The 24,628-nt window shown below is 39.0% G+C and overlaps 2 protein-coding genes across 2 annotated transcripts in view; both read left to right on the plus strand.

Moving 5' to 3' along the window:
• The window catches only part of IL1RAPL1 (interleukin 1 receptor accessory protein like 1), a 314,390-nt gene that overhangs the window by 133,174 nt on the left and 156,588 nt on the right, over positions 1–24,628 (plus strand). The gene's annotated exons all lie outside the window — the stretch shown is intronic.
• On the plus strand, positions 8,696–9,070 carry LOC118719867 (sperm acrosome membrane-associated protein 4-like). The gene has a single exon (XM_036439707.1). It carries the CDS (start codon positions 8,696–8,698, stop codon positions 9,068–9,070), a length of 375 nt encoding a protein of 124 aa, XP_036295600.1.

A 24,628-nucleotide genomic window follows, 5' to 3' on the forward strand; every position in this document is an offset into this window, starting at 1 on the left:
TGAATCTATTGCTCCAGGAGGCCCTGCTGTGTCCTGTTGAAATGACCCTCACCTATCCCTGGGTTTGCTAGCGGTAGGGGAGGATAAGACTGATACTTGTCTATGACTGTGTATTTAGATGAGTGCAGAAAGAGTTATAGGGATTCACTTACTGCTTTTCAAGTACAATTATATGTTTAACACAGACATAACTTTATTTTTTGTAGTGTATTTGATCTGTGCATTATGAATGAAATGTCCAGATCATGCATTCTGGCATTTATTTTCTATTTTTGTGGAATAGAAGTAAACTCATCCAATGTATAAATGCAATACAAAACTGTATTTGAAAATGAAAGAAGGCATTAGTTTTGAAAAGTTAAGTATAAAGAAATAATCAAAACTTTAAGTGTTCAAAAATAAGTTAAGCCCTGGCCAGTGTGGCTCAGGGGTTGGGCATCATCCTGTGCACCAAAAGGTTGCCGGTTCTATTCCTGGTCAGGGCACATTGCCCAGATTGTGGGTTTGGTCTCTGGTCCGGGTGCACACTGGAGGCAACCCATTGGTGTTTATCTCTCTCCCTTATCCCTTTCCCTCTCTCTAAAAATCAATAAAAACATATTTAAAAGAAACATCATGGAGGGCCCTACCTTTCTTTTTTAAAAAGTTTAAAGACATACTTACCTCAGTCTGATATTTTTCCAAGTAGTTGCTTTAAATATTTTGAACCTCTGTTGTAAAAACGAACCTAGGCCAATTTGACCATACAGAAATTTTCAGGTTCTTTAATTAGAATCCTACTGTTAGAGACAGGTGGATGATCCATGGCAACATACCAGGTGGCATGCTAAAATTAAAACAAGACTTAGAGCAAGTAGACCAAATTCTGTCAAATGTGCCAACAACATTTAGGAGCATTTTAATAGGCATAAAACAGTCATTGAGCTTAGATCTTAAAGTTATCACTCTCAATACATGGGAACTGCCATTGCAAGAGAGGTTCCCTATGAGGAAGATCAGTGGATGGAATCTTCCATGAAATAGAAGTCAGACCACAGGGAGTTTAGAACTAGCACTAGCACACATAACAGAAAGTATTAGGCTCCTGGTCTTGCCAAGAGCTTATGCCTTCTTCATGGTAAGGCCCACAAAATCTATCAAAATTTGGTAAGGCTAGCCGAAACTTGTTTGGCTCAGTGGATAGAGCATCGGTCTGCGGACTGAAAGGTCCCGGGTTCAATTCTGGTCACGGGCATGTATCTTGGTTGCAGGCACATTCCCAGTGGGGAGTGTGCAGGAGGCAGCTGATCCATGTTTCTCTCTCTTCAATGTTTCTAACTCTCTCTCCCTCTTTCTTCCTCTCTGTAAAAAATCAATAAAATATATTTTAAAAAAATTTTTGGTAAGGCTCAACATCTTGACCAACACTCACTTCATCCATGAATAATTATTTCAAGTATCCCTTTTTTGAGTTAACAAATCTTCTGGTATAGATTTTGATAATGATACTTAAAATTCTTACATAACTATTTTAAAATGGATTTTTATTAGGGAATTTAAAATGCTAACCACCTTAAGTATATATCAAAGTTAATTTACAGATACATAATTCAAAGGGAAGTATTTTAAGGTTTAAACGGATTAAATGTTATAATGATAGCATTAATTGGATTTGTACTATAATGTTATATCCCCACCAAGAAGATATTGATGGAAATATATAACATTTAATATTGATAGTTATCCTACACATGTCCTTTCATATATATTCCTGTTCCTACTATGATAGAAGTATTTATTTAGCAGGTGTATCTATTCAGATATATCTATTCAGCTCCTACTATCATTGTAAGGACAGGAATCACAGAAAATGAGGTCATTTGAGCCAATGTCCCTTATGTGCGTCAATTATTTTTATTTATTTATTTTTTAATTCTCACACGAGGATTTTTTTCCCCATTTGTTTTTAGAGAGAGTGGAAAAGAGAGGGAAAGACAGAAAAATATTGATGTGAGAGAATCACACTGATTGGTTGCCTCTTGCATCAGCCCTAACCAGGGCTGGGAAGGAACCTGCAACCATGGTATGTGCCCTTCAATCCGAATCAAACCCAGGACCCTTTCAGTACACAGGCCAATGCTCTATCCACTGAGCCAAGCCTCCATCAATTTTCACCCAGAAAGCTGTGTTTTCCACCTACTAACTCTCCCTTCTTCTACTGTAGCTCTGCTTCTCTGGTTAACAAAGCAACTGAATGATAATGAAAAGAAAAAAGACATCATGTTACTCCTTTCGTTAGAAGCCCCTTGTCATGGAATGAATACAGACTTACAATAATGGCTTGCAACCCCCCCACCTCCAATCTCTGGCCTCTCAGATCTCACCAGTTTGACACTCACTCTGGCCACATGATCTTTTCTCCTGTCCCGAAAAGAAAGCCAGGATAGCCCAGCCTCTGGACCTTTGCACTCACTGTTCCCTTTGTCTGGAAAGCTCTGGTTTCTGATGTCACATTTCTAGTTCCTCAGTATCCAAGTCTCAAGCCAAATGTCACACCGCTGCAAGGCCATCGCTACCATCTTATCTCAGGTAGCTCAGCAGCGCCCTAAGCCAGGCACTCAACTCTGAATATAATGTCAATTCCATAAAACCAAGGATCTTGCCTCTGTTCTGCTCTACTTTATTTGCCTTAGCAATAGTAGGAGTTTTGTTGAATAAAGGAATGATGACTCCCACCTAGCAAGCTTCTTCTTTTAAGAAAGGGAGGCTCAAAGTGACCTTTTCCAATGTAGTTAAGATACTTGGTAATATGCTCACGTGGCAAACCTGTTCTGACTAAATCCAACTCCGAATATATCAACTGCTCATAAAGCCTCCAAGGAACCAATAGGATCCATTTGAGTCTTTCTCATTCCCACCTGGGAGCCTCATCATCCTTCCTTTGATAAATCACTGCAGGAGGAAAAGGAGTGGCATCATATTCAATGACAAGGATGGCCTCTGATAATTTGCATTATCTCTGAAGAGAATTCAAAGGGACTAATTCAATCTCAGGGCCCTAGGGCAGTTCTTCTCAAAGCTTGGTATCCAGGCCAGCAGCAACAATACCACCTGGGAACTTGTTAGAGGTGCCAATTCTCAGAGCCTGCTCCCGACTTGCAGAATCAGAAACTCAAAATCTGTTTGAACAAACCCTGTGCTAAGATATGAGCACTGCTGTGCTAGGGTCACAATGCCCACACTGGTGCTTTATAATCACCTGCTGAGCTTTTACAATTTGCATCCTGAGCACCCGCATTAGAAGTTCTGATTCAGTTGGTCTGTCACAGGCCAGGGCTATATTTAATTTTAGTTCTGCTCGGTGAAGCTGATGGATCTCCGAAGTTTAGAATCATTGCCCTAGTGTGGGATCAGGGTAGTTTCACGTATATTCCAGTACTTTGCAGAAGTTTCTCCTACAAAGGACTATAATTTGGAATTCAAAAATTGTTCACTTCACAGTTTTACAGTCAGGGAGAAGGGAAAAGGCTTGACTAAAGTACAGCATATGGTTATAAATGCTAGGGTTGTATAGCCCCACCCAAAGCATCGATTCATAGGGAATCACATTAAAGCAATGTAATGTTCAAAAGCAAGTTCCGTGGTAAGCAGCTGCTATAATAGAATGACTTATTCCAGAAGGAAAGTTTCATTTCAGAGGTGCTTAACATGATATCAAATATGTTTGCAGTTAATGAAAATGCAGGAAGCACCAAGTTAATAGGGCACTTTTAAACCATAAAACCAAATTTAACTGTGCTAAGAATGACAGTTCTCTGCACAAAAGGAAGTTTCACAGCCTGATTGATCAAATTGAGAATTCTTAGGATGCTGTGTGGCATCTCCTTTCAAGAAGCTAAACTGACAGGGAGAGGCAGGCTTCTTTAGAGTATGGTTATTTACTTCTTAATTCAACACAGAATAATTAAAAAGAGATTTCACTTTATAAGGCCACAGAACAGCTTGTTTGATAAAATTGTTAGAAGCCTCCAGACTCTCATTTCTATTTTAGTAGTGATTCCTTATATTTGTTTTCAGAAATATTTCAAATAGATATTGTTTGGTTTCTATTTTTATCTTTGCCTTTTTAGTTGTTAGAAATAAGATAAAGTTAGAATGGCAAGAGAAAGGGTGCTTTTACAATAAAAACTTACTTTATATAACAGTGAAACTATTTCTTTTGATATAGGTTGCCCTATATTTTAGCTGCTTAATTTCATATTGAATTATTTAGTTGAAAAATTAAAAGCAAATACTAATAAAACAAAGTTACTTGTTTTTCTCATTTTACAGATGTATTGTAAAATATAAAAACAGCTGTTTCATTTTCCGTTTCCTGAATTCAATCACCTTAAGGGCTTTGCTGAAATTATATTTGATTAATAGCGCTTTTAAAACTTCCCTATAAAATGTATTCGTATTATTTTATTTCCATAGAAAAAGGGATTACTACTGCGTGTATTAGGCATTTTATGAGGTCTCCTTTGTTCATTAGACTGCCATATAATGATTAACAATACATATTAGGCCATTTCCTAAACAAAGAATATTGGGAAAATGCCACAGGCAAAGTATTGTGTTACAAGTGGTTCAACTTTTTAAATTTGAAATTAGACTGAGAGCATAATACATTTAGAAAATATGGCTAGTTAAATTTAAAATAATTAAAATTAAATAATATTACAAATATAATTCTTCAGTCACACTTGGGACGCTTCTAATGCTCATAGCCATATGTGGCTAATGGCTACTACATCAGACAAAAAACTTATAGAACACTTCTATCATCCCAGGAAGTTTGACTAGAGAATGGTATATAGACTAGTTTGTGAGGAAATACATATATATATATATATATATGTATATATATATATATATATATTTCAATTTATTTTTTACAGAGAGGAAAGGAGAGAGATAGAGAGCTAGAAACGTCAATGAGAGAGAAACATTGACCAGCTACCTCTTGCACACCCCCTACCGCAACCAAGGTACATGCCCTTGACCGGAATCGAACCCGGTACCTTTCAGTTCTCAGATGGACGCTCTACCCCTGAGCCAAACCTGTTTCGGCCATATTTTTAAAAACATTGTTTTCTAGGATGTTTTAGAATAGTTTTAAGCATTTTATAGTAAAATGAAATTAAATATTAAGTAAATAAGGAAATATGCCATCTGGCGTATTTTTTTTCATCTTTAATGTTGAAAGTGTTTCATAGCTCCCTCTTCTTCCCATAACCTCTCCAGCCAGCTCCTGAACCACCCCCCCCCCCCTGTCAGGGCCTCACCACCCCATTACCTGTGTCCAAAGGTTATGCCTATATGCATACAAGTTCATTGGTTGATCTAGTCCCACTCACCCTCCTCTGCCTTCCCTCTGAGGTTCAACAGTGGAGTATTTTTAAAAATAATCGACCCCCTAGAAGAGGAGCCTGCTAGCATAGTCGGTTGCCTAGAGCTTTTGTACATCTCAGCTCCATAACTAGGTCATAGAGTATTGAAGGCCATATCCTCTTTTTTATGCAATGTCCTCACAGCACCAAAAAGTGTGACATGCATAAAGAGAGCACTCAGTGAATCTTTACTAAAAGCACTAAAGAAATTGAAGCAAGGAGAGACTCAATAAATATTGTCTTTGAACTTGAACAGTAGTTTGTGACTCCTAGCTAAACCTAGCATTCTATTGCAGGGTCATTCTGAATAGTAGTAGGCCATGATCTCCTTCTGGGTCAGATGCTTCATGATAGGGTCACAAGACCAAATGCCCCTTTCAATCACTTTTTTAAACTATGGGTAACTACACTAACACAGAGCTTTGATTCCCCACTATATCCTCTTTATATATGCTCCAGGGCCTACCAAAATAAACAGACTGGCTTTCCAGGATTCTCATAATTTAATTATTCAGCTTCAATTACTATATGACTTCCTTCAATTAAGACCCAACTCTAATTCTTTCTGTATTTTTTCTTATTATAGATAAGAATACTCCAAACTCACTCTCTCTCTCTCTCTCTCTCTCTCTCTCTCTCTCTCTCTCTCTCTCTCACACACACACACACACACAAGCAGCAATGAAATCCCTCCCTACATCAGCAACATAGTGTTGTTTCAAAATATTTGCAATACATACATTTCAAAAGATACCCTGACCTTTAATTTAAAATTTAATTAAATAAAGATTACCATATTCAGAAAAAATATTTTTGAATATTAGTTTAAGACCTACAGAGCCACACACAAACACCTCCATGCCTAGATTCAAGCAAAGCAAATATTTTCAAGTATTTTTTAATCTCTTCATGATTACTTAACCCAAAATACTGTATTTCCTTTCCTACTCGACTATATGTATCTAAAAGGTACAGAGATTATTGAAAAAGAAGGGAGGGTAGGAAATATTAACACAACTTTGGTCTGAAAGCTTCTCTTAATCCATGCCATTTATTTTTGAGACAGATGTTTGGAAGACATGTTTTTAGGGCAGAACCACTACTAATGTAAAGCTATGCCTGGACCCTTGTTAAACCCTTCTGTGCCAGCTGCTTGTGGAATGTACACATTCCCATGTACAACATTAAAATAACTGCTGCTTTTGGAGGTCACTTTACTAGGGTTAAGACTCACTTCCCACCACCATAAAACCACAGCGAGATAGCAACTCCCACCTGTCAGAATGGCTATCAGAAATAAATCAACAAACAAGTGTTGGCAGGGATGTGGAGAAAAGGGAACCCTTGTGCACAGCTGGTGGGAATGCAGATTGGTGCAGCCATGTGGAAAGCAGTATGAAGGATCCTCAAATTATGAAAAATGGAACTCCCATTTGACCCAGTGATGCCAGTTCTAGGAATGTATCCCAAGAAATCAGAAACACTCATCAGAAAGAATGTATGCACCCCTATGTTCATAGCAGTGTTATTTATAATAGCTAAGATCTGGAAACAGCCCAAGTGCCCATCAGTAGATGAATGGATAAAAAAAGAAATCTGTGGTACATTTACACAATGTAATACTGTGCTGTAGAAAAGAAAGGTTTCTTACCCTTTCCAACATCATGGATGGACCTGAAGAATATTATGCTGAGTGAAATAAGCCAATCAAGGAAAGACAAGTATCGCATGATCTCACTTGTAAGTGCAATCTAATGAACATAATAATCTGATGAACAAAATAGGCCCAGAGGCATAGAATAGATTGATGTATCTCGGGGGTGGGATGTGTGTGTGTTGGGAGATGAGAAGAGATTGACCAAAAAACTTATATACATACTAAAGGTCGGATGCATGAAATTCGTGCAAGAGTATGCCTTCTTTCCCCCAGCTGCCAGCTCCGGCTTCCCTCTGGCACTTGGGACCAAGACTTTCCTCACAACTCTGGCTTTGTCCGGAAGGTCATCTGGTCTAATTAGCATATTATGCTTTTATTATTATAGATATGCATAACCAATGGACATGGACAATAGAATGATGAAGACCTATTGTAGAATAGGGCAGGGCCTCAGAGCAGGGGAGGAAAAAGAAAGATTGGGAGGGACATCTATAATATAGTTAACAATAATAAAAATTATTTAAAAATAAGAAAATCCTGCTAATGTCTGGCCTCAACATTCCCCCTGTAGAATGCAGACCACCAAGGTACCTACCCCATGAGGACAACATGTTAAGATACTTAAATTATCATCTGCATGCAGATCTGAGTTTAAACCGGGGCTCTGCCTGTTCCTACTGAGGGATGCCTCAGTTTCTGCCTCTGGAAAGAGACATAGTTCATTTTCTGACACCCATGGGGACAGCTCTGAGACTCAGCTGCTTCCTATAATGACCCATATTTGTTAAACACTTGCTGTGTGCCAGGCTCTGGCTGTGCCTGCTCTGTGTGCCTGTTTGCTAATCTGAGAGACAGAGCTAATAAGTAGAAAGATTCCAACAGGAGAACATGGGTAGAGCTCCCTGCATGGTTCCTGGAACCTAGTCCAATGCTAGAAGCCTGGGAGCTATGGTGAGCCCCTTCCTTCTGAGTCCTGTTACCACAATGCAAGAGTAGGCCTTTACTGCATCTAGCACTGGTCTTGCACACAGCAGGTGCTCAATAAATGCCCTCTTTGGAATTAAATAAACCTGGGGTTTAATCCTGGCTCTATGGCCTTGAACATGTCGCTTTCTCCTCCTGAGCCTCGGTTTGCCCATCTGAGAAATGGGCTCACCTTGGGCACTGGGCAGGAGCAGCACCCAGCACCCAGCAGAGCCTAAGCCTGAGTGGCCAGGATAGCAAGTGTTGGGTGTAGTGTTCTTACCTCAGTTGGGTGGCAATGACCTTGATCCCTGGCAGGTCAGTGGGCCAACCTGCCCTTCAGATTGTGACACCCCTCCCCTACCCATGACCTCACCCCCAGAGTGACCAGTGGAACACTGAGGGGTTTGTGAGGTCACCCCATTCTGCTCCACAAACCCTCTTGTGGGGCAGCAGCCACTGGCTGTCTCTGTCCCAAGGAAGCTTCAGACTCTGGGACTTGGGAGCCGTGGTCACCCCGAAGCTCCTGAGAGGGACACGGAGCATTGGGAACCAAGGACACTCTAAGTGCTGACCCAGGGAGATCAGAACCAGGGGCAGAAGTCTCGTGAGCTTGCGAAGTGTCATTCAGCAGTTCTGGGAGGCCCACCACCACCAGGCCACCATGGTCCTCAGGTGGCTATTGCTCCTGATGATGGCTCTGCCTATAGTCATGACAGGCATCAAGATGTGCATCTTCTGTGATCTGACCGACTCATCCTCAAATTGCCCTGGCATCCTCATGACCTGTGGGGACAATGAGCAATGCTTCACTGGCCAAGGAATAATTCCTGGTCTCGGCCCTGTCACCAACAAAGGATGCATGCTGTCCACTTTATGTAGCCGCCGTGTAGAGCCTGTCACCTACCAAGACATCACCTACAAGTTCAACTCCACCTGCTGCAATGGTGAACTGTGTAACAGGGCCCCCAACCCCACAGGCAGCCTGAAGGCGGGGACCACCTATTTGCCACTGGGTGTGCTGCTGCTGCTTCAATGACTGACCAGCGTGGAGGGCAGAGCCTGGGACTAGTTTCAGGGCTCCACTGCTCCCTGTGACCCCTGCCCCTCCCACTTCCTCTTCCCTCTTCTACCTTAAATGGTCAGAGGCCCAAGAGAAAAAATAAAATAATAATGATTATAAAGCTGTACAGTACTTTTTCATGGAAATGGTAGTGTAACAGTTTTTAGATATAAGTAATAGTTCTCATGGTGTTATAGCTAAGAGGAGTGATAAATTGAGAAAATTATCTGGATAATCTAAGACAAGATGCCAGATTTCTTTAGACTGTGAAAGGTGATTGCTTAAAAAAATACAGGGCATGATTGGCTCAACTGCATGTAGATCTCTCGAGACTGCATCACATTATCTAGTGGTTCTCCAACTGTTAGAAATACCGGCCACATTCAGACCAATTAATTCATGATCTCTGGGGGTGGGCCCAAGGTGCTGATTGTCCTTTAAAGTTCCCTGAGAATCACTGGCAAAACAGAATGAAGCATTCTGTCCCAAGAAGATATATATATATATATATATATATATATATATATATATATATATATATATATATATATATATATGAAAAAATGTTCAATCTCACTAGCAATTGGGGAAATGCAAATCAAAACTACAATGAGATACCACCTCACACCTGTTAGAGTGGCTGTTATAAAGCCAAGTAATACCAAGTGTTGGAAAGGTTTTGGAGAAAAGGGAACCCTCATTCATAGCTGGTGGGAATGTAGACTGGCACAACCACCATGGACAGCAGTCTTGTGATTTCTCAAAAAATTAAGAATAGAGCTACCATAGGACTGACCCAGCAATCCCTCTCCTGGGTATATACCTGAAAAACTAAAAGGCATGTATTCGAAAAGATATATGCATCCCTATGTTCCTTGCAGCATTATTCATTGTGGCCAAGACATAGAAACAACCAAAGTGCCCTGTGATAGAGGACTGGATAAAGATGTGGTACATATATACAATGGAATACTACTCAGCCACAAGAAAGGATAAAATAGTGCCATTTGCAACAATATAGATGGACCTCGAGAACATTATAAGTGAAATGTCAGTCAGAAAAATCTAAGAGCCTTATGATTTCACTCATATGTGGGATATAAAACTGAAACTCATGGACAAAAATAGCAGAGTGGTGGTTGTCAGAGAGAAGGGGGTGGAGGATGAAGGGGGGTCCTAATATATGGTGACAGGAGAAGATTTGACTTTGGATAATGGGCACACAATGAAATATTTAAATCATTAAAATTTAATATAAATAATTATAACATGTTATAAAAACAAAAAGAAATGTTTGAATATATGAATAAGAAGCAAGTAAATATAGAAAATGACTAAGCAGATTTTAAAATGAAAACTATGACTTTTAGAAATAAAAATATAGCCATCTCTCTATATATAATCCTAATATGCAAATAGACCAAACAGCTGAACAATTGAACAACCTTAATATGGCAGATAAAAGCAACATTTTATTAGAATAAATTTATTTAATGATATTAATCTTTTTAAATTTGTAGAGTTTCAAGAAGGCCCAGTGTGGTATTAATTTTCATTAATGCTCCATATGTGTTTGAAAAGCTTTTATATTCTGAAATTATTGGATGTATTACATCAAGTGTGTTAGTTGTTTATCTCAAATGTCATATATTGTACTGATTTATCGTTTTCTTTTGCCTGCTACATCTATTAGTTGGTAGGAGGATTTCTGAAATCCTATCACTAAGGTGTTCTATTTGTGCACTTATCTTCATAATCTGTCAAAACTTACTTTATACACTGAGTAGCCAGATTATTATGACCTCTGAATGCATAATGATCTGGCCACTCAGTGTATATCCTATAAAATAAAAGCCTAATATGCAAATTGTCCCCTTAACCAGGAGTTTGACCAGCAGGCAAGCTGGCCAACTGCCCATGTGCCTTCCCCCTGGCCAGGCTGGCCTGACCCCACCCATGCACAAATTCATTCATGCACTGGGCCTCTAAAATATATATATATATAATAAAAGAGTAATATGCAAATTAACCATCACTCCACTCCACAAGCCATGCCCACAAGCTGATCAGAGCGAGTATGCAAATAAACCCAACCAAGATGGCTATAGCCACAAAGAGCAGGAGGGAGGCATTTCCCCAGCAACAGAAGAAGCCAAGCTTTCCCCCTGCCCTTGCCCACCTAAGCCTACAATCAAGGCTACAAAGTTTCAGTTTTAGAAGGTAAATAAATCCCAGATACCAGGGTCTCTGCTTGGGTCACTGGGGTGTGTGGCTGGCCTGCAACCCACCACAGGCCCCTTGCTCAGGCCACCCCATACCCCAAGTGAACACCCACCTTGATCTGGGACACCCTTCAGAACAAACAAGCAGGCCCCCATCAGTGCACCAGGCCTCTATTCTATCTATTAATAATAGAGTAATATGTAAATTGACTATCACTCCAACACACAATATGGCTGCCCCCATGTGGTCAAAGATACTGCCCCTATGTGGACACAAGATGGCCAGCAAGGGAGGGCAGTTGAGAGGGACCAGGCCTGCAGGGGAGGGCAGTTAGGGGTGACCAGGCTGGCAGAGGAGGGAAGTTGGGGGCAAATGGGCTGACAGGGGAGCAGTTAGACATCAATCAGGCTGTCAGGCAGAAGCGGTTAGGGGCAGTCAGGAAGGCAGGCAGGTGAGCAGTTGGGAGCCAGCAGTCCTGGATTGTGAGAGGGATACCAGCTTGGAGAGGGTGCAGGCTTGGCTGAGAGACAACCCCTCTCCCCCACCCCCATGCACAAATTTTGTGCACTGGGCCTCTAGTGTGTATACACACACACACACACACACACACACACACACACACACACATTGAGTGGCCAGAGATCATAATAATCTGTCCACTCAGTGTATATTTTGACACTGTTTTTAGATGCATAATTACATAATTACAGAGTCTCAGTATATATCACATATATATATTTTTGAGAAGTGAAACTCTTAACATTATACTAGAAGGGATATGGATAGAGAGTTAGAAACATGGATTAGAGAGAAACATCAATCAGCTGCCTCCTTAACCAGCCCCCACTGGGGATGTACCTGCAACCAGTGCACATGCCCTTGACCGGAATCAAACCTGGGACCTTTCAGTCCACAGGCCAACACTCTATCCACTAAGCCAAACTGGTTAGGGCATTTTGAGTTTATTCTTGTGTATAGTGTAAGTTGGTGGTCTAGTTTCATTTTTTTTCAGGTGTCTGTTCAGTTTTCCCAACACCATTTATTAAAGAGACTGTCTTGAGTCCGTTGTATGCTCTTGCCTCCTTTGTCAAATATTAATTGAATAAAATGGCTTGGGTATATTTATGAGTTCTCCGTTCTGTTCCACTGGTCTATATGTCTGTTCTCGTGCCAGTACCATGCAGTTTTGAGACCAGTGGCTTTATAATATAGCTTGATCGCTTCATCTCTTCTTCTTTCTCAGAATTGCTGTGACTACCCAGAGTCTTTTTAATTCCATATAAATTTTTTCAGAGTTTGTTCTAGGTCTGTAAAATAGGCCTTGGTATTTTAACTGGGAATTCATTGAATCTATAGATTGCCTTGGGTAGTATGGACATTTTAATGATGTTAATACTACCAATCCTTGAACACAGTCTATTCTTCCAATTATATATATTTTCCTCTATCTCTCTTTTTTAAAGTCCTGTAGTTTTTTTGTTTGTTTGTTTGTTTGTTTGTTTGTTTGTTTTAATACAGGTATTTTACCTCAATAGTTAGGTTTATTCCTAGGTATCTTAATTTTTTAGTGAAATGGTAAATTGGATTGTTTCTTTAGTTTCTCTTCTGTGAGTTCAGTATTGTTGTATAAAAATGACATAGATTTCTTGGTGTTAATTTTGTATCCTGCTAAATTCCCAAATTCATTGATTAAATGAATAGAGTCTTTAGGGTTTTCTATGTATAATGTCATGTCATCTGGAGTCTAGGGTTCTCTATGTATAATGTCATGTCATCTGCTAATAATGACAGTTTTACTAATTTGGATAGCTTTAGTTTCTACTTATTTTATGCTCACTATGGCTAGCACTTCTAATACTATGTCAAAGAGGAGTTGTGAAAGTGGGCATCCCTGTCTTGTTCTTGTTCTTAAGGAAAATGATTTTTTCCATTGAGTTTTATGTTGGCTGTAGGTTTGTCTTATAAGGCTTTTCTTATGTTAAAGTATTATCCCTCTATTCCACTTTGCTGAGAATGTTTTTTTCTTTTTAATCAAAAATGGGTATTGGATTTTGTCAGATGCCTTTTCTGTATCAATTTATATGATCATGTGCTTTTTCTCTTTCAATTTGTTTGTGATGTATCACATTTATTGATTTACAGATATTGTACCAGCCTTGCATCCCCAAAATAAATCCCACTTGGTACATGATATTTCTAATGTAATGCTGGATCCAATTTGCTAGAATTTTGTTGAAGATTTTGGTATCTATGTTCATGAGGGATATTGGCCTGTAATTTTCTTTCTTTTTAGTGTCTTTATCTGGTTTTGGGATTAGGGTAATGCTGGCTTCATAGAGCATGGAAGTGTTCCTTCCTCTTGAATTTTTTGGTATAGTATGAGAAAGATATGTGTTAGCTCTTTTTATAATGTTTGGTAAAACTCCCCTGTGTACTGTCCAGCCCAGAGCTTTTGTTTCTGGATTTTTTTTTTTATCACTGCTTCCGTTTCAATGGTAGTTATTAGCCTATTCAGTTTTTTTGATTCTTCCTGATTGAGTTTTGAGAGCTTGTATTTTTCTAAGAATATGTTCATTTAGTCTAGGTTGTCCAGTTTGTTGGAATAGAGTTGTTCATAGTATTTTTTTTTACAATCCTTTTTATTTATATGGTGTTGGTTGTTACTTTACCCCTTTTATTTCTGATTTTGTTTATCTGGGTCCTCTGTCTTTGTTTCCTGGTGAGCCTGGCTACAGGTTCATCAATCTCATTTTTACTTTCAAGGAGCCGGCTCATGGTTTTTTTTGTCTGTTGTTTGTTAGTTAGTTTGTTTATTTTTTGGTCTCTATGCCATTTATTTCCTCTCTGATCTCTATTATATCCCTACTTTTACTTACTCTCTTTCTTTTTTATTTAATAAATCTTTATTGTTCAGATTATTACAAATGTGTTCAATTGCGCCCCTCCACGAGGTTCCCACCCCACCCTCTGTCCTTTCCCCACCCCCCATTGTTCTCATCCATAGGTGCACAGTTTATGTTCAGTCTCTTCCCACACCCCCCACTCCCCTTTTCCTTGAGAATCTTCAGGCCACTCCCCTTCCATACCTCTGATTCTATTACTATATTCACCAGTTAATATTGTTCATCATATTTTTTAATTCCCTTGGTTTTTAGTTTCACTTGTTGATAGTTACGTATTTGTTGTTCATAATTTTTATCTTCCTGTTCCTAAATAACCCCCTTAAGCAATTCATATAATTCTGGTTTGGTGGTGATGAACTCCTTTAGCTTTTTTTTATTTGTGAAGCTCTTTATCTGGCCTTCGATTCTGAGTGATAGCTTTGCTGGGTAGAGTATAGAATATATATTCCAAAGCTTTGGGGTGCAATGTTCTGAAGATGTTAATTAAGTCTATCTGATCTAGTGAGTCATTTGGGCTGGCTGTTTCTTTGCTGATTTTTCATTTACAAGATTTATCCAGTAATGCCAAAGGGGTATTAAAGTCCCCTACTATGATTGTATTATTGTCAATCTGTCCCTCGATAAGTTGCAGAGGTTTTTTTTGTTTGTTTGTTTGTTTTGTTTTTAATGTATTTAGGTGCTTCAGTATTGGGTGCACATATGTTTATCAAAGTTATATCCTCTTGTTGAATTGGTTCCTTTAGTATTATGAATTGGGCTTCTTTATCTCTTATTATGGCCTTCACTTTGATATCTATTTTGTCAGATATAAGTATTGCTACCCCAGTTTTTTTGTTGTTTGTTTGTTTTGTGTGTGTGTTTTTTTGTTTGTTTTGTTGTGTGTGTTGTTTTTTTTTTTTTTTCATTTCCATTTGCCTGAGAAATTCTTCCCCATACCTTCACTTTCATTTTGTTCTGAGGTGGGTCTCTTGTAGAAAGCATATATATTGGTCATGTTTTCTTATCCATTCAGCTACCCTACGTCTTTTGATTGGAGCATATAATCCATTTACATTTAAGGTTATTAGTGATAGGTACTTTTTTGTTGCCATTTTGATTCTTTATAGCTATGTTCCTTCTTCTCTTTCTATTTCTTCTTTTTGCAGTAGTCCATGTAGCATATCTTGCATTGCTGGCTTGGTGTTAATGTACTCCCTTAGCCTATTTTTGTCTGTGAAGCTCTTGATTTCACCTTCAATTTTGATTGATAGCCTTGCTGGATAGAGTATTTGTGAATTCAGTCCCTTGCTTTGCATCATTTTGTATACTTCATTCCATTCCCTTCTGGACTGATGTGTTCCTGTTGAGAAATCAGTTGATAGCTTAATAGGATATTTCTTACAGGTAACTTTCAGTCTCTCTATCACAGCCTTTAAGATTCTTACTTTATCATTGATATTTGCCAATTTAATTAGGAGTTGTATTGGTGTTGTTCTTTTGGGGTTCATCTTGCTTGGGACTCTGTGTGCTTCTTGGACTTGTGTGACTTTTTTCTTCTCCAAATCAGGAAAGTTTTCTGTCATTATTTCTTCAAATAATTTTCTATTCATTGCTCAGCTTCCTCTCCTTCTGGCACTCCTATTATGTGGATGTTGTTTCATATTTTTTTGTCCCAAAGCTCCCTTAGGCTCTCCTCCTGCTTTTAAAGTTTTGTGGGGTTTTTTTCCAGTCACTGTTCTGCCTGGGTGTTTTTACTACCTTGTCTTCTAACTTGCTGATTTGGTCCTCAGCTTCTTCTAGTCTACTATTTAAACCATCCATTGGATTCTTTATTGAAGCTATGTCATTCTTCATTCCTCTTGATTCTGACACATGTTGGTGAATTTCACCCAACTTTTTAAGCCTCCTTATAACCATTGCTCTGAATTCCTTCTTTGACAAACTGCTTGCCTCCATTGTGTTTATTTCCTTTTCTGGTAATTCCTCTTTTCTCTCATATGGGGATTGTGTCTTTGTCTCCCCATTTTTGCTGTTCTTTTGTGATTGCTTCTAATGTATTAAATCAAACTGCTATACCATCCAGATTTTTTTAGTTTGTCTTATATAGTAGATGTTTTGTAAGACTCAGTGGTTCAGTCTCTCAGATTTTCTGGGCTGGGTATTCTGTGAATGCCCCCTAGGTGAGATATTTGGGTTCTCTTGCTGTAGTTGGGTCTTGAGTGTTATTGTCCTGTTCATGGATGGAGTCTCCTCTCAGAGGTCTCATTATGTGAGTCGCTCTCTACCACATTGACTAATCAGCATGAAATATAACTCAACAAGAAACAATACAAAGGGAACAAGACGTGAATGTACACCCAGCACCAATAACCCCAATAAAAGTGACCAGAGAAAAGAGAATTAAGAGAGAGAAAATAAAGCAAAAATTATACCGAGAAAATAATAAAAGATAATAGAAAAAGAAAGAAAGAAATATAAGGAGAAAACATAACACAACAAATAAACTAAAAAGTGCAAACTAAAAACACCCATAAAAAGGGAGGTGGGGATGGGCAGAATCTGTAGAGACAGAGCTTAAATATAGAAAATGAGATTAAGTAATTGGATGAATAGGGGTAGGACCATGGTTTAATATTGAGGAGGGGGAAAGAAACTATACAGAAAGAAAATAAAATGTATTTTTCTTTTTTTTCTTTTTTGAGGGGAGGAGGAGAATAGAGGAGAGTGCAGATAGGCCTGAGTTTATGAAATGATACTAATTTAAAAATAGGAAAAGAAAAGAGCAAGAGTGGAGAGAGGAAAAATGAGTAGTGAAGAAAAAGAAAAGAGAAGGGGAAATGCAATTGGAGCAGGGAAGAGGAAATTAGATATATGAATAGGCCATCAGAGACTACAATAATAACACATCAATAAAGCAGATAAAGGTCCATTTTTATTTTTTTATTTTTTTTAATATATTTTCTTGATTTTCCACAGAGAGAAAGGGAGAGGGATAGAGAGCTAGAAACCTCGATGAGAGAGAAACATTGACCAGCCGCCTCCTGCACACCCCCTACTGGGGATGTGCCTGCAACCAATGTACATGCCCTTGACCAGAATCGAACCTGGGACCTTTCAGTCCGCAGACCAACACTCTATCCACTGAGCCAAACCAGTTTCGGCAAAGATTGATTTTTAAAAGGGGTTAAAAAGAAAGAAAAGTGAAAAACTAAAATGGGGAAAGAGAAGAAAAACAATGAAAAAAAGGAGAAACAAGGAAGAAAAGTGAACAAAAAATTAAATAATAAAATTAAGTAAAAAATATAAAAGTGAAGTGTCATTTGCTTCAGCTTAGTTTTGATGTCCCATGGGAGCTGGTTTAGGACCCCACTCTTCTGTTCTGTCTACCAATTCTGGGCTTCCTGTTAGGTAGTTACTCGCTGATCACTGTCAGGCACTGTCTTTTTGCTTTTAGCTCCCTATTGAAGTTCCAAGCAATCCACTATTCCTCTGCTTGTGTCTGTCTCCATAGGCCTTGGCTGCAAGCAGGCAGGGCCAATCTCTCCAACTTTGCCTATCTACCAGCTGTCAATCTTAATCATTGACAGGGCTTTAAGGTGTGGTGCAGGAATCAGATGGATGTTTTTTCCCTGACCCAGAACTACTCCTCCATGAGTGCCCCAAACTATTACTTTCGTTTGGTTAGTTAGAGATCCTTGTATGGGTATGAATGGGGTTGGCTGGCAACCTGGAGTTTTTATCAGTTTGGTTTCCAGAATAGCAGGGCATACTGGTCCCTCTTCCAACCTAGTCACTGAAGGCTCTGTGGGTCTATTTAGTCCCATAAACCTGGCCTCTGTCTTTGTTTCCTTTGTATAGCTCAAAATGCAGGCAGGATGTGACAGTATATATTAACTGCCTTGAGGCTACTGTGAGGGGCTGGCTGTTTAGGGGAGAAATGGACATTTAGGTTTGGAGGTTTTATGAATGTCCCAGTGCCAGAGTTCTGGCCATATCCCCCTGCCCTGCTTCCCTCCCCAGCCTGTCCTCGGGCACCTCAAGTCTCTGCTTCTCTCCCTGTGCCAAAGTCTCAGCTGAGTCTTTGCAATTGAAAAGTCCTATGTTCTGAGATTAGTGCATAAAAGCAAAGACAAAACCAAACCAAAAACAACCAGGAAACTGAGGGTTTCTCTCCATTCTTCCCTTTTCATTTCTAGATTTTATTTTCAATATTACCAATTCTGTCCTTTATCTAGTTGGCTTTGTTTTCTAGCTCAGTACTTCACTCCTAATCTCCTTAATTGCATGCTTCATTTCCAGGATTTTTGATTGGTTCTTTTTAAAAATTTCAATCTCTTTGATAAAGTACCTGTTTTGTTCATTGATTTGTTTTCTGAGTGCTTTGAATTGCCTGTCTTGTTCTCTCGCAACTCATTGAGTATTTTCAGAACTGCAATCATGAAATTGCTGGGTTTTTTTTTTTTTCCTTTATGAGTTTTATTGGTTCCCAATTCAAAATACTATTGGTGCAGCCATGAACTTTTCCTAATATTTTAATTTAATTTATGTCTTCTTTTTACCATTTTATTTTTTCTTTATTGATTAAAGTATTACATATGTGTCCTTATCCAGCCATTGCTCCCCTATACCCCACTCATGCCCTCACCCCTGTTGTCTATGTACATTGGTTATGCTTATATGCATGCATACAAGTCCTTTGGTTGATTTCTCTCTTTACCTCAACCTCCCCTACCTCCCCTCTGAGGTTTGACGGTCTGATTGATGCTTCTCTGTCTCTGGATCTGTTTTTGTTCATCAGTTTATGTTGTTCATTATATTCCACAAATGAATGAGGTCATGTGATATTTATAGTTCTCTGACTGGCTTATTTCACTTAGCATAATGCTCTCTAGTCCCATGTAATTTCTAATTGATGATAATCCTAGGTACATGCTGATGCAACCTCCACACATTATTGTGAGGTTTTGAATAGAACAGACACAACTCTGTTACATATTAATTCCTTCTTTATTCCCAAGATATAATCATGCACCTGAAGTAACTTGATATGGGCAGAGACCACTTAGTTGTCACAAACATAATGGACCTATCAGCTTTCATACTGTTGCCTTAATTTGTAACTTCCTAAAATCCAGTCTTATAAACTTTTCCTCTTTTTTCCTTTTGTTTCACTTCACAGCATTTATCTTATTAATATCCACAGGATAAAAGACTCAATTAAATTGCGTTAATACCGCTGTCAATAAAACATGAATCTTATTGGCATTCCTTGCACTGGTTGTAGAGATTCCTAATGCTGCCCATTATAAATTTCTACAAGCTGTATCTATAATAATAAAAGTATAATATGCTTATTAGACTGGACATCTTCTGGACGTCCTTCTGGACAAAGCCATGGTGGTGGGGGCCGAGGCTACAATGGTTAGGGGCGATCAGTCTGGCAGAGGAGGTCAGTTAGGGGCAATCATGTCAGCAAGGGAGGGGAGTAAGGGGCAATCAGGCTGGTAGGCAGGTGAATGGTCAGGAGCCAGTGGTACGGATTGCTACAGGGATGTCTGACTGCCAGCAGTAGGACATCTCCTGAGGGTTCCCAGATTGGAGAGGGTGCAGGCTGGGCTGAGAGACCCCCCCCATACATGAATTCCATGCACCAGGCCTAGTATATATAAAATTATGAAGAACAAGCTGACAAGAAAGTTCTTAAAATGCCAGATTGCTTAACATAATTGCCACAAAGTTAACTATTTCCTTAGACATTATATTACTTCTACTTTTAAAGTCATCATATTTCCCACAAACAATTTACTAGTTACCACAAAGATTTTGATCAAGGGACCAATTTTGTATTACATTTGTCCCCTTTTCTTCTCTATTTGACCCCTTCTAGCTCACCTCAACTCCCAACTCCAGGCCTCCACCAACATATTATCTGTGTCCATGGATTATGCATATATGCATACAAGTTCTTTAATCTTTTCTTAACCACCCTGACCCTACCTCTGAGATTTCCATGCTTCTATGTCTCTGAATATATTTTGTTCAATATTTCATTTTGAAATCTGTCATTTATATCACATATTTCCATACATTCCAGCTTGCTTTCTAAGGTTTGTTTTTTTTTTCATTTTCTTTCTGGTCATCCTCATTACCATGGTTATTCATGATATTTGTTGCTCTCCTTTGTCTAAGCTTTTATAGCAGTTTTCTTTTTCTGAAGAGGATATTCTACTATTCCCAGTAGATGGTGATGAACAGAAGATGATTATTATTATTATTATTATTATTATTTTACCTCTGTGATCTCTCAGACTTGATCTTCATGGCTTCTGTAACCCAATACAGATGTGCTGCTTAGGGGGGGGGGGATTTGTTTTCCTCTTACTATAATGGCAACCCCGGACCTACATGGGGTCCCACCCCAAGTATCCCACCTGGGGATCGGTCATGGAGGGAAACAGCAATTCTACTGCAATAGCTCTCAGTTTAGAGATAATGGGCTCCTCGACCTGACACCAAGGTCAATGGGAGGTGAGTTTTGGGAGTCCACGGGGGCAGCAGGCCTCTGTGGTTCTGTTTCTTTGTCTGAAACACCAAAGCCCAACAGTGGAGAGCCACACAGCAGGCAGTTGTGAGCCCAGACACTGTTTGTTCCACTTGCCCTATTGGACTGCCCACCCCCCAGCTCTCTGTTCCTCCGAGCTGAAGGAAGCACCTGCTACTGCCAGCTTCCTTCCCTTTCTAGGCTGAGCTGCATGCTCTCAGCTGCAGGGCTGTGTCTGTGGGCCATCATCTGAGCTGTCTTCCCTTCCTGTCTCCCTGTTTATTCCCAGTTGCCCACTTTTAGATGTTTCCATGTGCAGGTCTCTCAGGTATGCCTCTGTATTGAGTAGAGAATTCTTTGTTGAATTATAGTTGCTTACCTTGTTGAAATTTTGGGGGGTGGGGGGAAAAGGCCAAAGGGATCTCTCACACTGCTATTCTTCTGACGTCACTCTCTGAGATGACTTTTAAAATAATCTTCTCATAGAGGATTTCAAGCATGTGAAGAAAATTGCTGAGAGTCTTGTGGTGAATGTAACAAGGTTATATTCCAACTTTTGGCATGTTCATCATTAACATTTCTGTGGTCTCTAGCCTATCTGAATAGAGAGATGAATTCATTAGAGCTGGGTAAATAAAAAAGTGATTCTCTCTCTAAATTAATATAATGACATACTTTCATGATGAATTTTCTAAATCATTTTGGGTTGTACCTTTGTCTCTGTGAGTTTAATTATCTTTGCCATAAAAAGCTTTTTATTTCCAATAACCAGCCTTTACCCATTTTTCATAGTCTAATTTAACTATAAAGCTGTTAAAATCCCATTTTAAAGCTGATGATAAATTGCCTTTTAACCTATTTGAAATTTTTGAAATTATGTGGTATAATATTCATAGTTATAACTTTACCAATTATGAGGAGGGAACCCCTCAAAAACATAAATATGTCTTCAACCTTGAATCCTGACAAGTGTTTGGATAAGACAGAGATGAGCCATTTTATGAATTTAAATTTCTCTATATCCTTAGCTGTCGGAGGGTCACTGTTGTAATTAGTCCTTTTTAGTACTTATCTTCCACTAAATGTGTGAAAAAACATATGTTCCCTATTGTTAGTGACTCAGTGATATTTTACTCAAGAATTGCATTATCTGAGAAAGGTCCAATAATAAAAAAATTCACATTAGCATTTCCTGGTTATTTATATGTACATAAATTTCACACCTTTCTCTTTGTAGGTAATCAAAATGGTGTGAAAATTCCGACTGAGGCTTAGAACAACACTATCTTTTACTCTAAATCTCCTAGAAAAGTTTCCTAAGATTAATCACAAGTGGACTCTAAGTTTTATATTTTAAAGGAATACCTGCTAACATTTCTTTTCTTTTACCATGCCATCTTTTAACCAAATGCCAAGATTTTGACATAAGCCGAAACCAGTTTGGCTCAGTGAATAGAGAGTCAGCCTTCGGACTGAGGGGTCCCGGGTTCGATTCTGGTCAAGGGCATGTACCTTGGTTGCGGGCATATCCCCAGTAGGGGGTGTGCAGGAGGCAGCTGATCAATGACTCTCTCTCATCGATGTTTCTAACTCTATCTCTCTTCCTTCCTCTCTGTAAAAAATCAATAAAATATATATATATATATATTTTTTTTTTAATTTGACATAAGACAGTGAGTAACTTGTAAAACCAAAATAAGAGAAACTTCTAAAACTCAATTTGTTTGGGGCTTTATTTATTTGAGCCATTGTTTTCTAGCATTTTACCAATTCATTTGTATTTGAATTATCAATGATGAATTTTCTTACACTGATCCCTTTTTAAAGGGCATTTAGTCTGCCTCTTTTTTCTAACATTTGCATCTGCCTCATGGCTGCTGTTGTAGCTAACAATGAGCAGGTGTCTCAGGAAACAGTCCAATATCATCTTGTAAAAGAGGTGCCTATATGTTAATGTTATTTATACAACACACACACACACACACACACACACACACACACACACACACACACACAATCTCAGCAGAAAAGGTACATTTTCGTCTGAGATCCTTAAAGCCCGGCTCAGGCATTTTAATTCCTACATGCCACCTCAAGTATAGTTTGGGAACTGTGGGAGTATAACGATGCATTGTCTATTTCTTCCTGTTTGTCTTTGCACAATAGCTTTTAACTTGGAGGCAGTTTTATTCTCTTCCAAGGGTGCCTTTGGCTGCTTTGGTGGAATGTTTTGGCAGCCTGTTGGCTAATGCATTTCACATGACTTATCTCTCAGTTCTCCCAGTACAGTGTCGCGGTGACTTGTTTACCAGTTTTGTAGAAATGTTTCCAGTGGATCTGCATTGCACCTGTGGCTTATTTCCCTGTGTTGGCAAAATCCTGAACTGGAAGGAGTACGAAGTATAATGCTATTTCTTAGCACATTCTTGGTAATAAGTTGGCTCTAAATGTACTGATGAGCAAAATTCATTTCTCCTATAATGCCTCTCTGGAAATACTATTTAATTTGAGTTATAATCAGCAAAGATAACAGCAATAGCATAAACCCAAATTTCTCAGTTTGCTTCAGGACAAAGATTTCAGACAATACTTAAGAATTAAGATGCTTTGGGCTACAAGTAACAGAACTAAAAATTCCAGCTGACGAAAACAATAGAAATAAATCATCTCACTTGACTGGAAATTCAAATATGGGGTGGGCTTCAGGGAAGAATGATTCACGGATGTCATCAGGGGCCGTGTGCTTTCCATCTCTGTTCTGCAGTTCTAAGTGTGATTGTATCCTAAGTGTGAAAGCAAGATGGCTGCTGTAGTCCTAGGTATCAGATCTACATTTAGTTATGTCCAGGGAGCATTCCTATGGCTAATTCATAAAAACAAAGAAATGTTCTCTTAGTCCCTGGAAGACTTCCCATTACACTTTAGGTCAAATATAGGGTCATAAGCTAGTGGTACTGGAATCTGCAAGCAGGAATCCTTCCAGGGATCCTGTCTCACAGAATCAAAGAATGAAGCCGCAGACCAGTGGAGTTTAAGCAAGGCAGGAGTTTATTGCAAACAAACACAGGCTCCCCACTCAGGAAAGGGATTCAAAGGGGCTGTTGGGAAGCATTCTGCCCTTCTCCTTACATATGCTAATGGCTTGCTCTTTGTCTATCTGTGCTGCTCTCTGATTGGTTCCTGACCTTTTTGCAACATTTTATTTTGCACTTGCAAGAAAAACATCCTTGTTTCAAAACACTGTTTTTCTGCTGTCTATCCTGTTTTTCGGCAAAACATTTTGTGATTTCATCTAGCTAGCAGGGTTTCTCCTTCTTCCACCCCTTACCCTGTCTCCCTAATCCTGCTTCTAACTCCTCTCACTAGTTCTAGAACCAATCATAGACAAGATTACCCTTGAAATAATCCATTCCTAACATTAGGATGGTTTCAGTTTCCCCTGAGACATACGGCTACTTGAATTTGAGGAGCTATCTGATCAAAATTGGGGTTCTACTGGTACAAAAAAAAATTAGAGAAATGAATGCTGGGTAGGCAGCAAGTAATGCATACTGCTTGGTGTTATTATCATAACTGGACTCTGAAATATTACAGGGGGAAATGAGAGGCCCTATGGCCAACTTTCTATGACCAACATGTGTTTCTAAACGCAAAAGAGGAGGACAATGAGATTGCCCATTTTTTGACCTGCATCTAAAATAATTAATTCCTTAGTAAGCAGATACTATAGTTTGGCTCATTCAAAATTCTTTCCAATTCTATTTTCCTGTTCTATAGAGACTGTAAAATAATGTCCTTGATTTTACAGCCTCTCTATAGCTTGGTTTGGCCATGATTAGAGTTTTGGCCAATGATATTTAGGAAGAAGACTCTGGAGCAGGATTCCTT

Source organism: Pipistrellus kuhlii, unplaced genomic scaffold (assembly GCF_014108245.1).
Source record: "Pipistrellus kuhlii isolate mPipKuh1 unplaced genomic scaffold, mPipKuh1.p scaffold_m20_p_16, whole genome shotgun sequence".
NCBI classification, from domain to species: Eukaryota; Metazoa; Chordata; class Mammalia; order Chiroptera; family Vespertilionidae; genus Pipistrellus; species Pipistrellus kuhlii.

Coding starts and splice junctions, on each gene's coding strand:
- LOC118719867 (XM_036439707.1), top strand. CDS start 8,696: ATGGTCCTCAGGTGGCTATTGCTCCTGATGATGGCTCTGCCTATAGTC.